This window comes from Ostrinia furnacalis, unplaced genomic scaffold (assembly GCF_004193835.3).
Source record: "Ostrinia furnacalis isolate ACB-3 unplaced genomic scaffold, ASM419383v2 OfSCF0388, whole genome shotgun sequence".
NCBI classification, from domain to species: Eukaryota; Metazoa; Arthropoda; class Insecta; order Lepidoptera; family Crambidae; genus Ostrinia; species Ostrinia furnacalis.
This window is the reverse complement of record NW_021130627.1, coordinates 170,577-197,488: the sequence shown is the minus strand read 5'-3', so window position 1 is coordinate 197,488 and position 26,912 is coordinate 170,577. Positions and strand designations below refer to the sequence as shown.

General features: G+C 40.4%; 1 protein-coding gene across 1 annotated transcript in view; it reads right to left on the bottom strand.

Annotated features, from left to right (window-relative positions):
* The window catches only part of LOC114361989 (uncharacterized), a 184,111-nt gene that overhangs the window by 110,347 nt on the left and 46,852 nt on the right, over positions 1–26,912 (bottom strand). The window contains exons 2-14 of the mRNA XM_028317225.1: positions 25,110–25,245; positions 23,032–23,242; positions 21,627–21,762; positions 19,502–19,634; positions 15,515–15,770; positions 13,416–13,604; positions 13,271–13,383; positions 10,783–11,001; positions 9,983–10,104; positions 6,907–7,048; positions 5,596–5,744; positions 4,836–4,938; positions 2,258–2,373 (exon numbers count right to left, since the gene is read on the bottom strand). Coding sequence (XP_028173026.1) covers positions 2,258–2,373; positions 4,836–4,938; positions 5,596–5,744; positions 6,907–7,048; positions 9,983–10,104; positions 10,783–11,001; positions 13,271–13,383; positions 13,416–13,604; positions 15,515–15,770; positions 19,502–19,634; positions 21,627–21,762; positions 23,032–23,242; positions 25,110–25,245 — 2,025 coding nt within the window. The remainder of the gene's footprint in view (positions 1–2,257; positions 2,374–4,835; positions 4,939–5,595; positions 5,745–6,906; positions 7,049–9,982; positions 10,105–10,782; positions 11,002–13,270; positions 13,384–13,415; positions 13,605–15,514; positions 15,771–19,501; positions 19,635–21,626; positions 21,763–23,031; positions 23,243–25,109; positions 25,246–26,912) is intronic.

Sequence of the window (26,912 nt, the reverse complement as noted above, 5' to 3'; positions counted from 1 at the left end):
ACAAGTAATATTACTATAGATATTTTGACTAAAATTCAAATTTTTATGACGACGCTTGCAGTTTAGTGGCGGCAGCTGCTGGTGGTGATTACAAAAGTTAAGACACGCCGCAGACGTGAGTGAAGTATGGCCCGTCCCATAGCTGTGGTGAAGTTTAGTTTTATTTTACTTTCCTATCTACATAATAAACCTTAGTAGACATTTGAAAATTATATTCAAAATACTGTGTGAAACTGTGCACCCAAACATACATCTTTGGTATAACAGCTGACTATGTCACGAATTTCAATATATTCTGTCTATATCCAACTCCAGCTATACACGCTCCGCCGCTTTTTCAGCCATCCAACAGTTGAGCCAAATTGCGAGTTTAATACAGACAGATGGCGCCCATTTAGATGTAGATTCACTAATGTGGATACGATTCTCCAATAACGGTTAGAGCGGTTAAACTATGGACTAAGTTTGGTATTAATTCAATTTAATGGTGGAGTAGGATAGAAATAACTGTCTTGCATATTGGTTGTAGAATTGCGGCGCGATTTTGAGAGGAAATTTAGTGTAATACTGTAAGCTGTAACTTGTAAGTCTTAATATGAAAATTACCCATTTATTTATTCTTTACTAGCTTTCCGCCCACGGCTTCGCCCGCGTGGAATTTTGTCTATCACAGAAAAACATTATCGCGCGCGATCCAGTTTTAAAAACCAGGATAAAAACTATCCTATGTCCTTTCCCGGGACTCAAAAACTATCTCTATGCCAAATTTCATCAAAATCGCTTCAGTGGTTTAGGCGTGAAAGCGTGACAGACAGACAGACAGAGTTACTTTCGCATTTATAATATTAGTAAAGACAGGTATTTCCGAGAATTGTGTGAATTTTTGGATCATTATCATCATTTTGAACTATTTAGTATAAAGAAAATATGTCAATGGATTTAGACACAAAATAAAGTACAAACACAAATAGCGAGCAAAATCAAGCGAAATATCTATGGGCCATAATTTGTCAACCGATAAATACATTTATGAAGCCTTTATATCTATGTAAGGGCTTATTTTAACGACACTTACGCCGTCGTTATGATCAGAGTTGTTAGTGTTTCAGTGCGGCACTTAACTTTATATTACGACTTATTGATGGGATTTTATATGTCATTACGATCTTTAATGGAAATATTTCCGGCTTTTGATTCAACTGTACCTAACTATAATCACTCATTAGGTAAATAATATTAAATACACTACACGCTATTATGTGTACACTATACCTCGTATTCTAGTTTAGGGCAACCCAGTTACATCTTATACCATTTACTTGCTCAATCTGTACTACACATGACATTTAATCTAGTAATAAGTCAGCAATCACAACAAATTGTATTTACTTAATAGCATAATATTGCTTGCTTAATCTGTACTACATGACATTTAATCTAGTAATAATTCAGCAATCACAACAAATTGTATTTAGTTAATAGCATAATAATTTAACCTTCAAGCGGGCGCGCGGCGTCGAATCGACCGCGCCTAACACATTTTCGTTCATAACTTTTTTTTACATGTTACACATATTTCTCATTTTTAGTAGCCTGTCGCTTACTCATTGTGAGCGAAATAAAGACCTTATCTCAGCTCTCCGCGCTTTTCCCACCCCATGGCTTGCTATTGTTTTAGTCGCGGCGCCGGCGTCGAAAGCACGCCACGCGCCTGTCGTTGAAAAGGTTACGCGCGACTCTCTATGCGATATAACATTTCTTCGTATATCACCCAATATTATTGAATTAAGCTTGCAATACTGTTTCTTCTTATTAAATAAGTCGTAGACTGCTAGTACAAAGTGAAATAACAGAGGCATTATTACGAAAAGACGATAAAGAGAGTGACTCGGAGCTCAGAGACCAAGCCAAACTGAGCCAAAATTATAAAATTATGTTTTATCATTATTTTGCCATTTTTATCGTTTTTACCAGGTATATGAACTATTCTGAGGTATTTTAAAACATTTTGTGTTCAAAAATTAGTTTTTGGATCAAATAATATTTTCGTCATGTTAATTGATTAAATAATAGTTTCTTTAACTTAATTCAAATTACTAAAGACTTAAATACAATCAAAATATATCTGCGTACAAAATAATAAATGATTATTGGAAAATAAGTGCTTTATTTATTTACTAGACCCCATAGGTCTTTTCGTTTACGCGCGACCGCTGCCGTTACAAAAGACCGCGCGCCCGCTTGAAGGTTAATTTACCTTCTCGAGTGAGGCAGTGGCAAAATGGGAGGGTCCAAGACGAATCTGACTGGCACCACCTCCCACCACACTTCTAGTTGCGAGCACACCACTTCGCAAACTTCGCGGGACCAAGGCTAGAAGAAAACAGTGTTCATTTAGATAATGTGAAGAAAATTAATTACCCTAAACCAAATTTTTAAAGGTCTGCTCTCAATAGATTTATACATGGTAATATGTGGAAATTGTTTTTGGTCATATAATAATTTAGATAGATAAGTATGATTCTAGACTAAGAACCATTGTAAAACTGCTTTTTCGTCCCAAATAAATGAAAAAAAAATACACTCGGCATCAAATAAATCGCACCTTCCACGACAAGCACTTATCAAACGTATGCATCCCCACTTACCACCAACATTGGTACCATTTGAAAGCCTAGTTCTAAACTTTATTTCATTAAAGGAAAGGTTTTTACCCCAAAAATGTGTCTTTACAAGGATCCAGAGTCATTTCTTCAAAAAATAGGTAGTTACGCTATAGCCATTTTTATGACTATAAAACTGTTAAGTTGGAATTAATCGCTTTCCATCTGTTAAAGAGGACACGTGAGATCTTTATTTGGTTTTATAGCCATAAAAATTGGTCTAATTGATCCCAGAGGTGAGCCCAAAGTGAGGTCTATTTTCAAGTCACATATTTTATGGTTTATGTTAATCATTTATTTAGAAATGAAATGTATTTTTCTTTAAGGATATTTATTGGGCTTTCAAATAACACCAATATTGTTGGGGTACCATGATTGTGTCAGAAGAAAATCTTTAAAGTTCGCGTCGCGGAAGGTGCGGTTTATTTGATGTTGAGTGTAGCTTTCTAACTGCTGAGTGATGAGGTTTTGTGTTCTTTCTGGGTCACGGTAATTTAAAAAAAAACAACACACACAAAATTTTCAAATATAAAAAAAAAATGTTAATAGTTGGTAAGATGGTGACAAGTTTGATTTCTGCATTTATGCCTATTCGGTGCATACAGCTGTTACAAAAAAAGATATTTTTTCTGTAAATTGAACAGTTTCTAGGAAAGTAGGTACATACAACACATCGTCAAGGACTTAAAATCCGGCTGCGCTGTATGCTGGACTAATTCTACATTCCGCAGCACATCCGTGGCTGCAGTTACCGTGGTTTATGTGTGCGACGTGACGTATGCACAAACACATCGGGAATAAGTCGGGGTTTCGGGTAGTTTTGGGGCAGGACATAAACACCTTTACGACAAAATGAATGAAGAATGTTCACTAATTTTGTTTTTTAGCTTTCTGTATTCTCTGTTAAAAATAAAAAATACACGTGAAAGAATTATTTCGGTACGTCAATTAGTTTCCAAGATATTGAATTTTAAAAGTGCGGGCGGCGGCCGGCCCGCCATTTTATGCGCGTGACGTCATATTACAGTGACTGGCTCATATTTGTATGGGTGGAATCTTGCAAACTGAATTAAGACCCACTTCCAGGCAACCGATTAAGCTGAAATTTCGCAAACACATGTGATTTGGATGACCATGCAATATTATGATGACATGGAGCTGATCTGATGATGGAGCTGGAAGGTGGCCATAGGAACTCTATAATAAAACGACTTAAATGCATCGAGTTTGGGCTCGTTCGTTTTGTATTGATGAGTATTTTAATTCTATATAGTAATCGGGGTCTAATGATGGAGCTGGAAGCTAATTCGCAATAAAATGACACAATCGCATCAAGTTTGGGTTTGGTTCAATTTTAATTTCTGTGATGGGTCTGGGTGTTAATATGTACAATAAGTTTGTATTTACAAAAAAAAATATTTAAGTATGTTTATATCCGTTTTCTAGTGAGCGGACGCTGTGAATGTACGTCACACGGGGTCACGTGACCGTCGGCGGGACTCAATATTTAAGCGAACTTTGAATGCCTATAAAATCATAACTACTGGGTATTTTTGAATGAAATAAAAACTAATGTATTTGTAAATGTAAAAGCTTAACTGTAACATAGGTTTCAAGTGATTTTGCATACCTAGTAACATTCTCAATTGTCATGTCAACATTAAACCCAGGGTGCGAGTTTTGACCTACCTACTTAGATGGACTGAACTATTTCTAATTGACTTATAAAAATCTTGACCCGTTTTTTTCTGTTTTCGTAAAAATGATAAGCTATCACTTTAAGTATATTCGCCCTTCTGTATTGGTTTTTACGGCTTACGCTTGGACTACGACCCGTAGCTGTATTGACTACGATCCGTAGTCGCTTTGCCACGATCCGTAGCCGCTAAGACTACGACCCGTAGTCGCTGAGACTACGATACGTAGTCGTTTGTACTTCGATCTGCAGTTTAGCTAAAGCTACGACCCGTAGTCGCCTTGACTACGATCCGTAATCGCTAGGACTACGATCCGTAGTCGCTAGGACTACAATACCGTAGTCAATTTGCTACGATCCGCAGCCGGTAAGACCCGTTTTGTTGCTAAGATTACGACCGTAGCTACTAAGGCTCACGACCCGTAGTCGTTTCGTTCTACGCCATTTGTTACGAAGTATTCAATCATTAATTGTACCTCTTGTCCAGGTATGGTTTCGGACATAACTGTTTCAGTCTTCACGATCATCGGGTCATAGTCCTGAGGGAAGCTTTCCTTTGGAATGTCTTTTAGAATCAACCTGAAAAGGAGTAAGGAAGGATGAGGTCAGTCACACACAGATTACATAGCATTTTTACTGCACTGTTCACAAGGTGGACCGACGACCTGATAAAGGTAGCGAAAAGGCGCTGGATGCATGCCGCTACCAACCGTGCGATGTGGAAGTCATTGGGGGAGGCCTATGTTCAGCAGTGGACGTCCTGTGGCTGAAATGACGATGCTGATGATTTTTACTGTAGATATTAATACTACTCAGAAGCCTTTGGTTTGATAGTCACTATATAGTATAAAACAAAGTCGCTTTCCGCTGTCTGTCCCTGTGTATGCTTAGATCTTTCAAACTACGCAACGGATTTTGATGCAATTTTATAATAGACTAGCGGCCGCCCGCGACTTCGTACGCAAATATTTTACGGAACACTATTTTTTCCAAAATAAAATTTAGCCTATGTTACTCGTGAGTAATGTAGATTTCGAATGGTGAAAGAATTTTTTAAAAAGGTCCAGTAGTTTTTGAGCTTATTCATTACAACCAAACAATCAAACAAAGTTTTCCTCTTTATAATAATAGTGTAGATAGTGTAGATAGATGGATTCAAGAGGAAGGTTTATATGTATACTTAGCACCCTTGCAAACCAGGGGCCGGCCGCTAGTTATACGTAAAATGATAATTACATGAGCACGGCGCGCTGCGTGCCAAGACATGCGCCTACATCGGGCACGCACACGTGTAGCGCGCTGGAAGAGCGCGGCGCCACGCGCCCGCGTGCCGGCTCCACGCGCGTCAGCCGCGCTGCTGTCGCTGGATTGACGCTGGACGAGCTCTAGTAGGTAAACAGCATTAAATTAAAAAAAGCTTTTTAGCTAAGCAGGGGATTAACGCCCGTATTTACAAACATTACTATGAGGCCTCACAGTGCGCGTGGGCGCAAGCATCGTCTGTGAATACGGGCGTAAGTTCTCCTTCATATGAGCGTTTATCCAACGTAGGCGTTTGATGAACAAGAGTATTGCAATGTCACGCCTAAGCGAAGCTAACTGATTGCATCTACAATGTGATGTAAAAATTACAAGAAAAAGCAATATTAAAATATCAGAAGCTTCGAGTAGCTCTGCAGTGTCAAAAAATTACAAAGCTGGTAGTAATGCAAATCAAGCTGATGTAAAAGGAGTTAGTTATGTGTATGTAACTTAAATAACGTAAGCGCTGTGGTTTTTCAGTAAGCTTATGAGCGGCCGCAGTAAGTGTGCGAGCGCGACAGCAATATTAATTACGCGCGAGCGATAAGGATGGGTTTAGGGTCATTGGACGAACTCGTATGTGCTCGGCGACCGGACTTCAGAACATGGAATAAGCTGTCTTCCTCGGAGCCCGCGGACTCGGCCGCCTCCCAGCACGAGCACACGCCTCACGGCCGCACGCTCCAGTACGAGTAGATTAATGGACTTCATGATGATCGGTCAAAAGAGAGATGAAGTTTATGGCGCGAGAGAACTGATCTCCCCTGCCCTTTTGTCCCTATGTCTGAGAGTCCTCCACCTTGACATGGCTTACCTGGAAGTCTTTTAATAGACTTCAGACGCAAGTTGGCCGTAGTAAGGACAATCTAGTCAAGTGGGGATTCTTGGATGGCTCAAACATAGAGTGCAGGTGCGGTTTTGTTCCCCAGTCGATGAAGCACATGATGTCGTGTCCTGAGTGCCCGAGCAACTGCACTCAGGAGGATTTAATGAATGCTGCTGACAATGTCACTCTTGTAGCGGAGTTTTGGGCTGACACTGTGTAGGTTTGTTGTCGACATGATAAGAAAAAGAAGATCGGACTACAGCATGGAATATACAGTTAGAGGTAAGATAGCCAGTTCCTCCGTGGTTGAGGATTCCGGGTGAAGCTCGGTTCCACCTTGCTTGATCGTCACTCACCATCAGGTGAGATACAGGCCAAGAGCTTCCTCGTTGTGGATAAAAAAAAAATACAATATGTACCGTGTCCTGCTGAGCGCGGGCCTGCAGCGCGCCGACGCACAGCAGCTCGCTGTCTTCCTCGGAGCCCGCGGACTCGGCCGCCTCCCAGCACGAGCACACGCCCCACGGCCGCACGCTCCAGTAGTACGAGTAGATTATAGGACTAAAAACATGGAACAAAATATTAGAGATGAAACGGATAGTTGTTTGGCCGGATACCGGATACCGGATATCCGGCCAGCTGCTAGGCCGGATAGCCGGATATCCGGCCAGCTGCTAGGCCGGATAGCCGGATATCCGGCGGCCGGATAGTTGGCCCATTGTCTCGTTTCATGTCGTGACGAGTTTAGCGCCACACAGGTGCTTCGAACGCGATCACTGGGTCTATTAGTAGACTAAACTAGTCACACTTCGAAAATCGAATCTGTCCGTATAGAATGTCAGATTTTGCCACTTGTCTAGGGGGCAGATCAATTCGAGCGACTGCGACTGAACTGCATCATCATGTCATCAAACCATCAGTGAAAAAAAGATCGTCTTTTTTATTTGGCAATATTTCGACATTAACAGATATTATTTACTACAGGGTGGCCCAGAAGAAAATTAATTGCATTTTGTTCCTCAGGCCAATACTAATTTGTAAACCGGAGCGCACTGAAATCTATCCCTGGAGTTAAGTGAGAAAAAAAGAGATTATTTACATACAAAATATCATTGATGTATACCTACTACGCATAAGATTTCGCGATTTTGGCATTAAATAACACTCGCTATATTGAACTTAACCATACTGCATCCGTTCACCTTACTTTATAGTACGACTTCGACATTATTTATAAGCGATCAAGCGCTGTTTCAGTAGTTTAGTTAGTTGACCGAAATTAATTATTTCCAAAATAGAGCAAGAAGTTTTAGCTTACAATAACTTCAATAATCGATTGTAATACACCAATAAATTGATTTTTCGCAAGGATAGAGAACTAAAACTTCTTGCTTCATTATGGAAATAATGATTTTTGTCAACTAACCAAACTGTTGCAACAGCGTTAGATCGCTTCTAAAGAATGTCTAAGTCGCACTAAAGTAAGGTGTACGGATGCAGTATGGTTAAGTTTAACATAGCGAGTGTTATCTAATGCCAAAATCACGAATCTTATGCGGAGTACGTATATATCGATGATATTTTGTATGTAAATAATTCAAAACAAAACTCTTTTTTTCTCGTAACTCCAGGGACAGATTTCAGTGTGCTTCGGTTTACACATTAGTATTGGCCTGAGGAACAAAATGCACTATGGGTTGATTCTGGGCAGCACTTGGTCTAGACCCTGGCACTATCCTTTCCTTCAAAATGCAATAGTTAAAGTTCTAGTATAATATAATGTACAGTTTTCGTTTCCTTCAATTTTCAAAAGTGAATTTTCTTCTGGGCCACCCTGTATTTATGTATTCGTCATTAGAGTGAATAGCCCAGAAAAAGAAATTAGTTTTTTGAAAGGCTTTTTGAAGAATGGCTTTTTTTTTACTTTTTGGACTTTAAATAAAAGCCGTCATTATTATAAGCCATTTTATTGATATTTACCTCAAAGATTAATGTATTTAATTTTATTAATAGGAAATTGTCGTAGTTTTTTAATATCCGGTATCCGGCCGGATAGTGAGTTACTATCCGGTATCCGGCCGGATAGTAAATTTAGGCCGGATATCCGGCCTACCGGATAGTTGCCGGATATCCGTTTCATCTCTACAAAATATCATCAAAATCTTTATGCTTCGACCACACCAATGCGTGCAGATCACCATCGCTGGCACGATCACGGCGCGATCATAGGAAAATGACAGGTCGCGCAAACTGTCATGGGTCACGCGACCTGTCATTGGCATTGGCAAAGTATTTAAGTGTTTATAACCGTTATTTAGTACCCACAGTACAAGTTTTGCTTAGTTTGGGGCTAGCGGCGCAGTGTAAAAATGTCCAAGGATATATTTTTTATTTATTTATTGGCATTTGATCGCGCCGGTGATGGCGATCTGCACGCGTTGATGTGGTTGAAACTTTAAGCTTTTATTTGTATAGTCTTGTCTGTAATTTTGTCCAATGACCCCTAGCTACCCATCCTTATCGCTCGCGCGTAATTATGTTGCTATCGCGCTCGCAAACTCACTGCTGGTGCCAGTCGCACAGTCGCGACAGCAATATAATTACGCGCGAGCGATAAGGATAGGTAGCTACGGGTCATTGGACAAAATTCTACGTGCTCACGGACCGGGCTTTAGCAGTGTACAGGACGTCCACTACTGAACATAGACCTCTCCAAATGATTTCCAGATTGACAACCGGTCACAATGTATTTAGCACCTTCCTACAATCTTTATGCGTTCATCTGTCCACCTTGTGAATGGAAGTTCTATTCACTTGCCAATGCCCACTGCCATTTCACTTTTAATTTGATTTCAGATCTCATCATTTCTGATTCGATCTCGTAAAGAAAAACTAATCATAGTCATCTCCATAGCATATTGTGTGAGTTAGGAATAAAATGGTGTACGTGTAGCANCTTAAGTTGATAGGACTGTACCTACAGTGACTGTTTGCTTGGACGGCCAACGCCGCGTCACTGTCACATAATGCAAAGCTGCATAGTGCATACTTATGACCACATGCACACAGTTCTGTGCTCCAAGATGTATGTGTACCACATTGTCTCTAAAAATAAATTAATCTTTGAATGAAATCTGTTCAAGTAAAACTACAGACATCNTGAGCAAAGAACATGCATGGCCGTTTCTTCTTCTGTATGGCAGAATCTGCACAGAGTTTCCTCGGTCATGTTCATGTTCGATTTATGTTTGTTTAGTTTGCAGTGGCCGGTCAGTATTCTAGTCACTGCACAGGCTTTGTATCTTTTGAACTTTAGCAGTTCCTTAGTTACTTTATTGCTATATCCCTGAATGAGTGCTTTTGAGTGTTTTTGTAGCAGAACTTAGCAAGTTTACCAGGGGGACTCTTTAGCAAGATCAAAAATTTGAATCAAGATAGCTAGCTAGCTTAGTCGCATGTACTCGTAAGTAGTTTCTGTATTACTGATAATGTTACCTATGGTTCACGATCTGGACTGTAGCAGACAACGATCGGTTGGGGAACGCTGTCCCAAGGTGCACATAGTATTCGCAGGCGGGGTCATCTTCGCTGCAGATGTCGTAATCTTTGTCTTGCGCCTGATCGGAGAAATAGCAAAAGAATAAAATGAAGCAAAGCTGATTAGTAACCAGATGGTTGAAGCGGAATCAGGTAATATTAATACTGAAATGAGTATACGTAGCTTGGCGTTTCCATCGTATCATCAGCAAGCTAAGGCAATAGGATTTTATTGTCAAAAGCATATGCTACATCGCAAGTTTTATAGCAGTTCTGCCGTTTGCATTTAATTTGCATCTGTACTGCAATTTGGCAGTCGGAGTGCACTTAAAGTACAGTCCGTCTAGAGCCCGAAAGCCTAAAAGCGTCAGCAATCACCATAGGGATGTTTCCTGGTAAAAAAAGCAAGAGTTTGAATTAGTCCGTCGGTTAACTTATCAAAAAGTACTCGACACGTATTTTTCACTTTTTCAAATTAATAAAAAATTAAAGAGATTAAGCGCACCAAAGTTCAAAGGAAGAAGTTCGTGACGTCAAGACGTGCTTAAAAGTATAGCACTTCGTGACGTCACGCGGTACTACAACGCGTGATATTTTCGTAATTACTTATTTGACTGACATAAATCCAATATTTTTTGATAATTTAATTGACGGACTAAACGATTTTTTTAGAAACTAGCTTATTGGCCTGGCAAAGGCTAAAAACAGCAAAAGTCAAACAGCAAAAGTTTGACAAATAAGAAATAATTTGGTCTCACCTCTAACGTCACGTGGTTCGGCGTGAAGTGCAAGGCATCTGCCAGTATGTGCAAGGGCCGAGCGACGGCGGTGGACGACAGCACGCGGAGAGCGGCGGTGTGCAATCCGGCGTGCGGCGCGCGACACCACGCGCCGCCACGCACCGCGCCGCCGCCACGCCACCACGCCGGACTTATGGTGAACGGGCCGGCGATTACTGCTCCGTCGCGGGTCAACGTCTGGTGTAAAAAGTGAAAAAGTTTTTGTTCCATCTCGCGTCGATACTAACTAAAAGCTAGTGAATGCCAGACCTAACTACCTACCTACGTCACCTTAATTTCGAACTCCTATGTTCTTCTGATTAATTTCGTTGCGGGTCCAATGACAGTATAACTTTCCCCCGGGACAAACTTGACCTTCATTGGTTGGGTTTTTGTGGCGGTCAAGCTATAGATCCTGGCTACACAGAAGTCGCAGTGGTGGGAACGAGAGGTGGGAATAGTCCCGTACCTACCTACGTCATTTTATAAAAGCTGAAAGTTTGTCAGCGCATGCTCCCAATATAGGTTAAAATATTGGTGAATCCTGTGGGTCTAGACAAAGTGCACTTTTTGATCAAATCCAAAATCGAATCCGTCAAAACTCCGTACAAAAAAAGGCTTTTCGACCACTTTTCGACTGGTTTGCGATTAAAATGTGCACTTTGTCTAGACCCACTGAAGTTTGGGTCATCGTGGCTTTGGCAGCTACCCTAAAAAAATTGTCTGGCAAGGAGTTGGAACAGTCAAAACTGTCTGGCTGATGAGGAAACAACTTCTAATCATTGCCCAAATTTTTACATGGTATAACGACGTAGGTCTGGCGTTCACTAGCTCTTAGTCTATAGTGTAAAAAGTGAAGTCATATTTCATTAATCTGACATTCAGAGAACCCTTTTACATGCTCCAATAAATAATTTGAACATCAAAAACTTATTAGTTTGTGTTTATCGTCCCAAGCATACATCAGTAAATAGAGCGTACGAGTGTGCCGCTATATATATAGGTGACACAACGTAGAGAAAAACAGTAAAGTAGTATCAATAACAGATCGTGAACAAGAATAAAATGTCAGCTAATGTTTTAACACCTAGGTGGTGACGCATGCGACAATACCTGCCACGTCACTCCAGGTAGGAGAACATAATTTGCCGCTAAATGAGGGATTGTGCTCGCGGCTTAGCGACGCCTCTGAATAGGACTCGCGAGAAGTGAGGATGAGCCCGTGTCTAGACGTCACGAGCACTGCTCTAGTTTTGGACGGAAAACGACACTTTTTATACGGAAAGTTGCAAAGTTGTGTTCAACGGTCGGCTAATGGCATAAATGCTCACAAATTTTCATAAAATTTAGTTTTTACCAGAACCGAGTTTTCTTTACTACATTCTTTAGTACGAGAGTTGGGTACGTAGAAGTTTCTAAGGCCTTAGCTAAAATTAAATCTATTTTTCTTCGCTACATTTTCATTCAATTAAGTAGTCAGATTCCTTAATCCGAATTAATTCTTGTAAATATTCAGAAAACTTTACAAAGATTACTCTCTCCCCGGTCCTAAAAAGACTATAAAAATTTCTTGAAGCAAAACGATTGAGCACTAAAACAGCTATAAAACGGTCAAAGCTACTTTTCTTTGCCTTTCAGAGCCGAAACAATTGGATAAGAATGGGTTTCAACATAGCACTGATTTAATTTGGAATTAACGTATATTTTTATCTTTATTAGGGAGTAGATTGTAAACCTAATCGTTCTATAAATTACATTCATTTTAGCATAAAATTGTTTGATACCAATTTCCCGTCTTTAATATATTGTATGACTTAGCTATAAAACGAAAATCTGATATTGGTCGGAGGTCAAACTTTAAAAGAGGGTTGACATGGATTCGTCTCGCAATAAGCATTTTATTTTTCTTTCTGAAATCACGGCGCATGCAACTACAGAAATATTTTGAACTCAAAACCTGCAAAAGATCATTCTGGCAAGCTTTATTTCGGTTGTGTGTAAGTACTGAAAAAGCCTACATACTACACATACTATAAATCACCCTAGCACGACGCTGCACTATGAGTGCGTTAACAACAGATACAGTCCTCTCAACTTAAGCTGAGAATTGCATTTGTGTGAGTGCACACCGATAGTTTAGAGTGGCAATCGGCTTGAAGCGCGGCGCGTCCCGCGCATGGTTTATTATAGCAAGCGGCCTGAAGCGCGGCGCGTACGCCACGCACCGCTTCCTTGTCGCTCACATACTTCACTTCACCCCCGGTACTGGTAGCAGATACGTGTAATTTTATGTAATTGTGTTCCAAATATTAGTGACATGGCTCCTACTGTAAGTGAATTTCCTGTACGAAATCCATTAAGCAGCCAAGTGAAAGAAATTTTATTCAAATTGAATACGTATTTTAAAGGTGTGAACGAAAAGTTTTTAGTCTGTTTTTATTTTGTACAGCAGTGACGTCACACTCACGTCCAGACAGAAGGTGACCCAGGCGTCCTCGGTGAGCACGAAGAAGGCGGCGTGCTGCGCGTCGCAGTGCAGCAGCAGGCGCGCGCAGTGCACGTCGCCCAGCACGCGCCCGGCTCCAGCAGTGACGTCACACTCACGTCCAGACAGAAGGTGACCCAGGCGTCCTCGGTGAGCACGAAGAAGGCGGCGTGCTGCGCGTCGCAGTGCAGCAGCAGGCGCGCGCAGTGCACGTCGCCCAGCAGTCGCGCGCCCAGCTCGAGCACGTCGCCGCCGCCGCGCACGCTGGGGCTCGAGCCGCACCAGAGAGACGACCAGCTGACGTGCGGCACCAGCACTAAAACACAAGTATTTATACATTTCATGTATCCCGTTTTACCCCCTTAGGCGTTGAATTTTGCAAAATCCCATCTAAGTGAGCACCTACGCTCTAAAAGGAACCCCCTAAATTTGAGACTCTTAGCACTTGTAGTTTCTGAGATTTCGTGATGAGTGAATCAGTCAGTGACTTTTCGCTTTTATATGTAAATTTTAAAGAAGATTCATCTCAAACTGATAAGCTAACATAACAGCTCGACGGATTAGCAAGTTGAAGTAGCGATGGAGCAGCAAGTTTCTGGAATGGAGGCCTCGTGCCAGCAACGCAGCATGGGACCTTCACAGCCCTGCTTCCACCTTGTGAGTGGTGGAAGTAGGCCTGTGATTTAGTGATTGTAGGAGATCCACAACCTCTGTTATTTTTTCATTGGCCAAATGATTGACAAATACATTGAAACTCCAATATAATATAACAACAAGTACGTATTCCATCAATACAACACCCAATTTAAATTTTCATTGCGTTGACAATAACAAACTGAACACAATACGTTTTTGAAAAGCGAGATTGTTACTTACGACTATAATGACGACGACTTGTGTTCGCGAAAGAGTTAACAAGGTTCCCCAACAACGGGCCATTGAAATCAGATCTTAGTAAATAGGTCACCTAGTGAACCTATCAATTAGCAAAGTATCAGTCTGTGTTTCCATTGAATTGGAGATAGGTAGGGCAGAGTGGAGTTTTCATGCATTTATTCCACACACCACTTGCGACGCATAAATACTTCAAATGTGAGTGCAGCCACTCCACTCAGCTCCACCTCGGTAGGTATAAACGCTGCCTTAAGAAAATATTACAATATAAAAATCCTCATTGAAATAGTGCAAAAAAGTTTTAAAGTGATTGCCAGGTAGCAAAAAATAAATTATAACATTGTAATGAAAAAAATACAAACAAATTAATAAATCTCTGTAAACTGAACATTATTTATTTTTTATCAATAAAAAAGGATTATTTAATATTTAGTCAACTTTATTATTTGAAAGGCTAGATTTCAGTATTTCTGTAAATAGGGTAATTCCAGGATACATGCCCCAGTGGGATAGGTGCCGCGATTTTAAGTACACTATGTTACAAGCAACTTAGCCTAAAGTTATAGTACGTATAGGTATACGAGTATTATTTGTTTACTCGTCTGGCTATTTCTAAACATTATAGAAATTGAGATCTCATATTTATATTTTACCAATAGCCATATAATTCAACAAGCCTCCCACGCGATATTGTCGGAGTCTATATGCCTAAAAATATCACGGTCTATAACTTCTAATTTTACAGCCGACCGGGCTCTGAATCGTTTTGCAATCATCGGTTCTGGGTTATTACTTTGAACGTTCTTTTGAACACTTTTAAATTACATGAAACTCGTAAATGATGGTTACGTTCAAATTTGTAATTTTGTGTAAAATAGCAAGACTCTTATGAGGTCTGTTTGCTTTTGCATTAATTTTAAAGTTTTAAAACCTTGCTTTTACATACATAACATAGCTTCCAAAGCCTTCAAAGCTGTTCAACTTATGCATTAAGAGAGCTCTAAAGCCTCATATACCTATGAAAGCACATGCAGTTTTATTTCACTGTTTTACTTGGTACGAGTAAATTGCAAACCTCAGCTTAGTGTAAGCTCATACTCAAAAAGCTTTAAATACTACCATTTTCATGTTCATACATTAAGAAATAGTTCTGTATTTGAGTCTTAACCTATTGCAACACACTCGCACTATTCTTATAAGAATTTTTTCTGCTGCTAAAATATAAATTAGAAGGACAATTAAAGCAATAATTAATTGTTATCATTTTTAAGGAAATAAGAAATCACCATAAGAAATGGTTTTCGCAACTAGCTTATGCCTAACATGACTCACCATCGACCACCGGCGGCTGCATATAACAATGTATCGGCACATTCAGATCCTTCCCCACAGACACTCGCACGAGTAGCGCGTCGCGCATCGAGCGAACGTCGCGCGGAGTGAAACGCACGCGCAGCTCAGCTGCCGCGCCCGACGACACGGCCAGCCCGCGCGGCCCGCACAGAACCACGTCCAGCTCCCGCCGGGACGGCGGACGGAGGGACAGCCGGATCTCGAACTTGGACACGTTGACGAGGCGGAGGGATTGCTGCGAAACGATATCATCATCATCATCATCATTTCAGCTACATAATCAAAATCAAAATCAAAAATATTTATTCAGTTTAAACCACAAGTGGCACTTATGACAGGTCGTCCACTGCTAAACACAGGCCCAGTGATTACCAGATTGGTCGGTAGATAGCGGTCTGCATTCAGCCCTTTCCTGCTACTTTTATGAGGTCGTCTATCCAACTCGTAGATGGACGTTCTATGCTGTTCTTGTCGGTATGAACTCTTAGAACTTTGATGGCTGTCCCTGCTGTGCCTTACAAATTCATCGAGCTATATCAAGTAGTTTAGTTCATTTACGTTCAACGAAATACAGTTACAATTTTGAAACACGCAGCAGCGCCATGCAACACTTTGCCGCGACACACAGATTTGTTATAATGTATTCTCATGAACCCAAACATGTCACTAGCAATAAAAGCTAAGTAAACCAATCATGTTAGTAATATCGCGACGACACATTGCCAGCTGCAGCACAGAATAATAATATTACTACGTACAGAAGTTTTACTTCGCGAAGGTATTTAAAAAAATGTATGCTTAATGTCATTAACAATATGGTGTAATTTAGCCTGTCTCAAGAGTCAAGCACCATTTTGTTGACAAACGTCAGTGATCGGCACTGCGCCGAAGCTATAGGGCTGACTTCGGTAAAATGATGTGACGTGAGGTGCCAAACTGCGGAAAATGGCGGAGGAAATACATGATTTAGCATGAATTCTCATGAATAATATTATCTACTTATTTACCTCTCAGTGTCTTGAGGCAACTTAAAAAAGTACATTCTGTGTTTTTATTATTATTTAGGCAGTTAAATACTGCACAGTATTTAGTACACCGTTTTCTTTATTTTCTTCCATCATACACAAGAATACGCGTGCGTGAGTCAATGTTCACTCGTATGTGAGAGGCCTTGTCGAATAGTATCCTGTAGGTGGGCCATCGTGCGTGTTTTGTTTTCGATGTAAATTCGCGGAGATGAACAGGCCTGGCTGCAGCTACTGTGTGCAGTTAGCGTCGTAATTGTACCTTTACGTGAAATGTAACGTCGTCCGCTGGACTTTGTGGTAAACCGACTTCTAACACAAGCATGTATTTAGCTTAACTAGAGGGATTACGGAAATAGTAATTAAATTAGTGAAAATACTAATACCCAAAAAATAGGTCGGCACCTAAATAAAATGCCTTGGAAATTTTATGAAAATCTGATGAAATTATAAGCTTTTTGTTACACGTTACAACATTTTTCAGTCACACCTCAAAATAAAAATGGTCCTAACATAGAGACAGATGAATCGAACGGCCTTGGTGAAAAAATAAGGATTCTTTCTTGTTTTACTTCACAATCTCTAAAGGTTGATTGATTGTAGCTACGATATGTAATACCTTTGTGTTCTCCGTAGTATCGATTTTAATAATTCAACGTTCGCAATAAATAAGTAATACGGGCCAAAGTACCGCTGCGTCGTTATGACCAGAGTAAATACAAATGAGTAGGTAATCTTCCTAGAAACGCACCGAGCGCGATTTGTATGTGAGCGCGCGCCGATACGTATGCGGCGCGCACGCACACACTGACAAAATTCGGGGCAACTCACCGCTAATCAACGCTAAANNGCGCGCCGCATACGTATTGGCGCGCTCACATACAAACCGCGCTCGGGCGTTTCTATGAAGATGACCTACTCATTTGTATTTACTCTTTTATGACCCGCGACCAAAAGAATAAAGCCTAGGAGTAATAAAAGGTTATAGTTTCCTATTAGACATTACATCCGTCGTAAGAATGATAAAGTTTTATTGCCGTCTAGATTTACACAGACCTCTGCTAACCGAGTTATGTTAACGGTGGAAGTATTAACACGTTTACTGCGGGAGCTTAAAACTAAGGTCTCTAAACTGGTGCGTCACGGGGAATATTGCACCCCTTTAATGTACTACTTCAACGTGCGTTACGGGTATTAAAATGCCCCGTACACCTACAGTGTGTTAATCACCTATAACTTTATGAATTTTGACTTTTTTTAATTTTTATTTTTTTATTAAATAGATTATTACATAGGCTATGCTAATCTCGTTTCGTAAGTAGATTAGTCCAGTAGAATTAGCTTTTAAATCGGAAATAATTCCTACAAAAGACTTTATTGCTTTAATGGCTTCATTGNTTACAATGAATTATTTTAAATTTCAAAGTTAATATTTTAGATAAGATATTCTTCTATTATATTAAGCTATTTTTGTGTTGAATAAAGGAAGAATATTGGTGAAAAAATCACTTTGATTTTTGGGTATTTCACGTTCTTTTAATTTGTGATTTCTTATTGTAAAATGCTTAAATCTTAAAATTTTCTCAGATAACTATTTGCCCAAGGATCTATGCTATAGGATATAAATGTTTTTTAAATCGTTTTCACAGTATTTTTATAAAAATTTCAGCTTGTAAACTGACGCTAAAGTGGAAATTTACAAAACCTGTGTGGACTTATCTTGATAGAATTCTTAAATGCTAAACTAATCGCAATATTTTCTCAATTAACTATTTAGACGACAAAATTGCCTAACTATTTATGCCTATAACGTATTTGTAGTATTACTGGTTAATGATTGTAACGAGTTGAAAAAGTACTGTTTTTGCGCCAAACGGCGTAAACGCTCTTAAGAGTTAAAATGAAAACTGGAAGCAGGAAAAGGGAAAACACTGGTTTTTAACCACACAAGCTTCAAGATGTTTTTGGAAAGCCTTTTTTCACGCATTACTTACTTAATTTGTGAGAACTAATGACATAATATTCTTTATAGATGACCCACGCTGAACTGTCCCGCCAAACTCAATGACAGGGGGGCGCTACCATCGTTCAATTATATGGTTTCCAACATGGCAATGGCAAAAATCAGCGATCCGGTATTGACGGTGGCGCCCCACTGTCAATGTCATCGACAGGACAGTCCAGTATTTTGGAACTATATCTTAATGTATGTATTAAAAGTGGGCTCGACGGGGATTGAACTACCGACTCTAGGTCGGCAGTCAGATATCGAAACCGTCGGACTATTGGCGCATAGATTTAAATCTCTCTCTATTAAGTATACCTACATGACAATCACTTTCAGCGATCTACCTGAATTGTGACGGTCCAATTTTTAGCGTGGTGTATTAATAGAATATTTATTTAGAAAAAATATCTGCAGTAGTGTCTCTGCATTTAGGTACAGTATTTTGTACTAGAAAATTTTTCATGGAATTCGGCTTTCACCGCATGCGGCTAGTTTCGGCATGACAGAATGTGTAATAGTCGTTATTTACTCGGCCAATAAAATGGTTTTAGCGGTGCGGCCATTGTATGCGCCCGAGTCGTGTCGTAAAACTTATCATTTGTCACCACTACACAGGTTTGTACTCGTATGTCGCATGAAAATTAGGTATGAAAATTTTGGAATCAGACAACTTCATTATGGAAAACAAATAATCATGATTGAGTCAACAAGTAGGTATGCTTATTACCAAGCTGGCTAAACACCGACAAACGTTTCTACGACATTACGTTACTTTGACACCGAACCGTCGAATGGAATATCGAAATGACTTTACTCTGACACAGCGCTACTCCGATAAAGGTATCGCCGATCGAAAATTTTATCTTTATGGAATTTGAAGGCCCAGCCATATCTCTACTTTGAATGCAATTTAGAAGAAACATTTATAAATACCGTGTGCAAATGTCCAACAGTGAAGTTAACGAAGTCAAGCTGTGGAGGCACGCAGATGATGTATTCCGGCGGCGGCGGCGGCTGCGGCGCGGGCGCCGGCGGCGGCGGCGGCCGGATCACCACCTCGCCCATACTACAGGGAAAAGGAGTGGATGAATATAAACATAACTAAAGCCTGGTCCGTGAGCACGTAGAATTTTGTCCAATGACCCCAAGCCACCCATCCTTATCGCTCGTGCGTAATTATATTGCTGTCGCGACTGTGCGACGGGCGCCCGCAGTGAGTGTGCGAGCACGACAGCAACATATAATATAAACCTTAGAGTAGGCGCACACCGTTGATTTTTAGTGGGCCGATAGTTGTGCTCGATTTTAATTTGTATGAAGAATCGGCCAAATTGAATCGGCGTAGTGTGCGCACTCCCATACATGCCCATACTAATCAACTGCCCGACTAAACTATCGGCCGACGAAAAATCAACGGTGTGCGCCTACTCTTACTGGTTACTCAATGCTGAAGTAAATAAGACGTCGCAAACTTGATGTAGCCATGTCATTCAACCAAGTCCACCTGGCTAGCTACCACCATCTTACCTAAGTCTGTCGCCATAACAACAATGTTAACAGCATTGTTGTGTTCCGGCAGTTAGAGGTAAGATAGCCAGTTCCTCTGTGGTTGAGGATTCCGGGTGAAGCTCGCTTCCAACTTCGGCCTGATCATCACTTACCATCAGGCGAGATACAGGCCAAGAGCTTCCTCGTTGTGGATAAAAAAAAAGTAGGACAGGAGCACCTCCACTTTGCCCGTGGATGTGATACTTAAGAGGTGACTAAGGAGAAAGGAGAAGTATGCGAACGTCTAGCCTCCCCAAACTGTTTGGCAAGCGTCACAGTAAGTTTTCTAACGAATTGGTATTTTTATTGTTTCAAAGCGACCAAAAATCTTAATTGCAATAATACTAATTGCAGACTTATCACCGAAGACGTTGTGCCTTGATATTTATCACTTAATGGTATGGTGCCAAACACCCAATGGCTATTATTTAGAGGGAGGCTAATGGTGGCAATATGCTGCCAATCTTATGGGCCCCTCGGCCAAATACTAAATAAATATTCCAAGATAAGGCCGCGTTAATTGGTTATAGATCTCCGTGATGTAACGAAGGCAATTTAATATGGCCATAGGATTCGAGTAGGTATATCGTGTTGCTTAGTTTATAACACGTCTAAGTAGCCTACTTCATAGAATCGTTTTATAAAGTATCCACATATTAGTGCCGGAAAAGTTATCTTAGTACACTTTTGAGATCAAAACAGATATCTTTTAACTCCTGATAACTTCAATAAATCCAGCTAAATACATTAGCAAAATGCACCTGATAGGTAAACAAATAAGTTTTAAAAACTTTTCACAAACACTTATCCTAGCAACACACAACGGAGTACTTGAAAGCGAGAAATGGCACCAATACCATTAATCTTGCATTGTCTGATGATGTAGCGTGCGCTTTGAACTTCTGTTCGACGTATGCATTGTACGAGATAGTGTTCTATTTTCTTGTGGAAAGGGTATAATTTTGCGGAAGTGGTTCCCAAGTGGCGCTTCTTATTGCCAGTCATAAATTTGGGCGCGTCGTTTATTTTCTCAGCGCCTCTGTGACAGCGCGATGTATCATGCAAGTTTGCAGTCCTGCACGCCGAGCGACTCGTTAGCGTTGACACTAGATGGCATATACCGTGTAACAAATACGAGCATTTACGTGAACATAAATTCTCTCGCCTTCTTTCGAGGCGTTAATTTCCGTACAGGTATGAACTTTGGTACTTATCGAAGTTAAGATCTTGCCAAGTAGCGTTTTGTTTTGATTAGCCTTGTCAAACGGCGTATAAAAGAAGATTCTGGGCGTAGATATAGAATTTCCTAAAGGATCATATTGGACTGAAACATTATCGTAACAAAGAAATATTTCGCAGTATTTTCCAAGATTAATTATCCAAGGTGTTGCCCAGTGTCAGGCAACTCTTTATTTTTAAAAAGTCGCAACAAACGCAATCTAGATCTAAAAAGGTTTACAAAAATTATAAAAGCCGGTTCGGCAAGATCATATCTAGCCCCATATTATACCTCAAGGACTGGACGGTGCCTTCATCGGGCGGCGGGAAATGCAGCGGCAGGTGCAGCCGCGACCCGCGCACTTCTATGCAGCTCAAGTCGCACGAGCTGCGGTGCAAGATGTTCTGCACCCATAAACTGCCATCACCTAGCAAAATGTATTAAAGGTTCAGCCAAAGCAACGCAATCACACGCGATCAGTCTGCATGCAGCGATAGCGATCAATGCATTTAAGTCGGATCGCCATCGCTGCACACCGACTGATCGCGTTTGTTTGACTGAACCTTAAATCTTTACTGATATTATAAAGCTAAAGAGTTTGACTACTGGTCCGATTTGAAAAAATATTTTTGTGTTGGATAGTTAATTTATTGAAGAAGGCTTTAGGCTCTTTAAGAACACCCGATATCATCACCAATGTTGTAGAACCGGGAAATATTATTCAAACTATTTTCACGCGTATGAAGTCGCGGGCACACGGAGCAGAGCTAGTAGGTACGAGTAAGTAAAATAAAATAGACATTTTTAAAATTATAATGATAGTTAAGAATAATATAAGAAGTATTTCTCATAATCTGGGTACTTTTCTATAGAAAACCTCTACTTTGCTCTCCAGAAAATTACCTGGAAGGAACTGTTTATTCACGCGAGGTATCTGAAACACGAATTTATGTGACAGAGGTACCGACATATTTTGAACCTGTCAATCAAACTAATGTTGTCTCATGTTACGTCCCTTATAATCAGGAATCCCTTTGAAATACCCTTCTGTCCATTAAATTTAATGTAGGACACATTAATTAAGTATCCTTTTCAGATGGCCCTAAATGGAAACGATTATATGCTTTGCCCTTTTGTTTTGTTTGTTCCTTCGATAAGTTCGGGGCGGTTATTTGTTGTTATATCGAGAGCAAATCGGTTAGTTGATTGTTTGTTTCACGATAAAAATATCTATGCGTAATGAATATTCACAAAACTGAATAACGATTGCTCTCTTATCTGAAATGTTTTTAAAGCGACTCCTGTCGTACCAGACATTCCCAAGATATCAAATCAATCAAATTTAACTAAATTGAAATTAATTAATTACCACTAAAGCAGTCAGAAGTGACCGACATAGCTCGCAGAATTGCTAAAATCAAGTGGCAGTGAGCGGGGCACATAGCTCGTAGAGACGATGGCCGTTGGGGCAGACAAATTCTCGAGTGGCGGCCACGGGCTTGAAGATGTAGCGTGGGGCAGGCCTCCAACTAGTTGGACCGACGATCTTCAGGTCGTGGGAGGTGCCTGGATGCGAGCGGCGCAGGACCGGTCTGTGTGGAAATCCTTGGGGGAGGCCTTTGTCCAGCAGTAGACGTCTTTCGGCTGATACGAACGAGAAACTGATCATTTCCCACTAAAGCTACAAAATACTAACGGCCAGCATCTTGTTCTATCGCAGGTATCAGGTCTCTTCGGCATATCATGCCGTGCTGCTGCCTCCACGACGACACGTCGCTGTCAGACGTCGGCGACGACAGCCTGTATATGTTCGGCAGCGGCTGTCGGGTGACGCGCTTCGCATGGTCCTGCTTCAACTTGTACTCCCGACTCCAGATCTCTTTGCACTCGATCGAGTACTTGTCGATCTGAAGAGCGTAAGATTTATAAACACAGAAATTTTACGGGGTAAGGTCATAGCACATTTATCAACCCGGAAAGGGATCAAAACCATATCGCCTTTCGCCGCGCTGTCAACCGAGGCTAGGCGTTTACGTTACGGTGCGGATGAGAGTGCATTACAATACAAAGTTTCAAATAAAGAACACTGACCGAGTCGAGATTATACGGTGACGATCCGGTTCCGGATTGATAAGTGTATTTCCTTATGATAATGCCATCCGATTTCAAACTTTTTTATTTTTAGGAGGACGTAAATATCTTAAACAAAAAAGCCGGCAAATGGATTTCACAACAAATGAGATCGAGCAATCAATTTATAAAAGAGTCACGAAGAAAAGGGACTTTATCGTTCAAAATCAATTGGCTAACGGATCCATTGACGCTAAAGGAATTCCAAATGCACCATTTGGGAATCTCGAATTGATTTAGTCACACAATAGAAACTCACAAAATGACAAAACCCTTTAATCTAATAAAACTTTAGGAATTACTAGCACAGCGAATGAAGATCTTAAGCCTTGAATAAAGACAAAGGAGCGAAAGAAATTGTACAAAGCGAACTTAATCCAGATAAGTGTTGAAATACCAGGGAGTTTGTGGAATTACGAGCCTCGCGACTTCGGATTGCTACCTCCAAGTTTTGTGCTAGTTTCAAATTGGGAACGGAAATAATATGTTTGATCAGGTCTGGCTCACTCCGCGTGGTACATCCGATAATTACCTACAGCGAAGCGCCCCGCCGGCGGGTATTATATCAGTCGAGTGTCACGCGCTCGCCCGTCAGGACGCTGGCTTGCGTTTTAGTATGATTATAATTCTATGATCGAAGTATTATTTAAAAATGGACATAAAGAGAAAGAAATATTGTGCGGCGTTCGGGTGTTTAAATTCGAAAAGAAATCTACCGGATTTATCTTTTTTTTTCGCTTCCCAAAGATGCTGAAAGGTATGTCGGCTATGTAGGTAATCAATAATTCTTAGGATAGTATAGGAACCTAACCTACTATGACTACTGCTCAGAATGCGTTCGTTCGTTTCAGCCAAATGACGTCCACTGCTGGACAAAGGCCTCTCCCAAGGTTTTCCATAATTAATGCATACTTACCTACATACGTACCTCATTACAAATAAGTAGATTAATTTTTTTGTCGCTAGACCGCAACCCTAACAGCGTAAGAAGAGTTCAGAGGCACGCGATAGAAAGAGACAAAACTTGTAGGTGAATAAAATTGTAGGTACGTAGTGCTGTGCGAGCTGAATTCCACTGTATCGCGTCGTAGCAAGACTCGCATTTATTTAAATCGTCTTGCGGAGTAATCCTTCTGTACCTGTACTATTACTTATTCTGTGGTAGAAACTAGGATGTCTTGAAAGTTCAACGGCCGACTACGTACGTGATTGTGGCGTGAGGTTGCGATACATTTATTAGCGAGTAGCGACAGCGCAAACACACACGACTCCGCGATATGTCGCGACGACAAGCTAATAATATTATATGAGACTCGCGCGGCGCGTTTTGTGGCTATTTCTCGCCCAGTATGGGCTGTCGCTTAGCTTCTACTCATGACTATGACTATAGTCTGGTCTGTGAGCACGTAGAATTTCGTCCAATCCCGTCCAATTTCGTCCCGTCGAACAGTCGCGACAGCAATATAATTACACGCGAGCGATAAGGATGGGTAGCTTGGGGTCATTGGACAAAATTCTACGTGCTCACAGACCGGGCTTTACTAAGTCAATAAATTATAGCTTTTCTGGTGTAACACCTATAAAATTGACACACAGCTAACAATAATGATGAAATCAAATTAAAAATCACATGATATTGTTTACCCATTCCGCTTGCTTTGGTAACGGTTCGTCCGCATCCGATAGCGGCTTCGTAACCTTCTCGACCGCAAGCGGAGGGAGGTAGTCCTGCTCCCGGAACACCTCTCGGAGGACTGGTCGGACATCAGCACATACAGCTCTGAAAATAACAATCTTAAACAATATTATTTTGAAAATCTCTTCCCGTAGATTTTCCAAAATAAATATTTCAAAGTATAAGGCGGGAGGCCTTACACTAGACAGCCTGGCTGCTAGCCGGTCCAACATTTATGACGGTGTAGGAAAATAATGTTTATGTACCGTATTGGCTGCTACAGCCAGGCTGCCATGTGCGTGGGGTCACTAAGTTCAAACTCTTTGTCGTTGAATGCCACACTTGATGTCCCTTGAGAAATAACATTTACACTTTAAGTAGATAAAGTGTAGAAACAAAGTTTCAGTAATATAACAAAATTTTCTTCACGAGATTGTACGCGTGTGTTATATTTAAAACCTTGCAAACTATCTTGCAGCGGAAAGTTTTTTAATTTAACTCGCACGTTCCACAGTGCACAAAAAAGATACGGCAAAGCAAACTGAATATGTAAACAGAAGTAGCTACTTCCGTACTTTTAAATCTTACGTCAGGATTTATAATACTTACCTACCAATTATCAAAAATGTATGATGTCTGCTTACCCTATCTATACTATCTAGTTATTTCCCAACGTCTCTTCGTCGTGTTTTTTACCCCAAAAAATTTACAGGCAGTAAAGGTAATATTTTTTTAAGAAGCTGTGAGCTACCACATTGGAAAAGCCGCCAGTGTGGCAAAGGGCTAAGGATTGAACGTGTATTACCAATCGATTGTGTTTAAATTATAAACAAGTCGTATAAAATTTGTAAGTACAAAATCAATGCCTTCCAGCTGAAAGCTTCCAGTGCAATTCTCAAGCCAGAAAGTTAAAACAAAAATTTGTTAAACCATGACCGAGACGACGCGCGGAGGTGAAATAAAGACTGTGTCACAAACCCTTTTCTTGGTATCAATGGCAAATTATCCGTCATTTTTGGAGACTCACTTTGAGTCAAATAAACTAGCTAGGCGACAAGTTAAATATAAAACATTATTATAAACTTCTTCATTGTTCAGGAAATTGTTTGACGTATCGTCATAAAATTTTGACGTATTGGATGTTATTATGACAGTATTTTTCTTTTACCATAGTAACTTGTGTGAACCTTATCCTTTTTTGAATTATTATGGTCGCTTTGTCAACCGTAAAACGAGTTTAATTTCCAGTTATTTGTCATTGTCGCAGCGTGTCCTTTTTGTTAGAAAATTCCCCAATTCAAACAAAATGTTTATACAGGGTGGGTAGCCAGGTACATAATTATGTTCAAAAAGAAGGGCCATGATGAGTATTGGAATACTTCAAACGTGTTAACTCGATTTTATTTAAGTTAGAAATAAAACCCTTCTGACCCAAGGAGTCAGTGTAAGACTACGTTACGTACAATGGAATCTTCGAAAATATTCGCTTCGGCTTCGCACGGGTGCTAAGTATACATTAATCTTCGTCTTGCATCACTATCTACTGAAAAAATCGCATCAAAATCTAATCATACATAGGGACAGACAAACAGGAAAGCGACTTTGTTTTATAATTATGTAGTGATTATTTTTGACTACGTAGGTACTGAGATTTACCACAATGCCAGAATAAACATAATAATATTATTATTAAAAAAACAAATACAAACTTCTTTTATAATAAATTCCGAATTCAGTAAGTTTGCGTTTATAGGTCAGTAATGTCAATACCT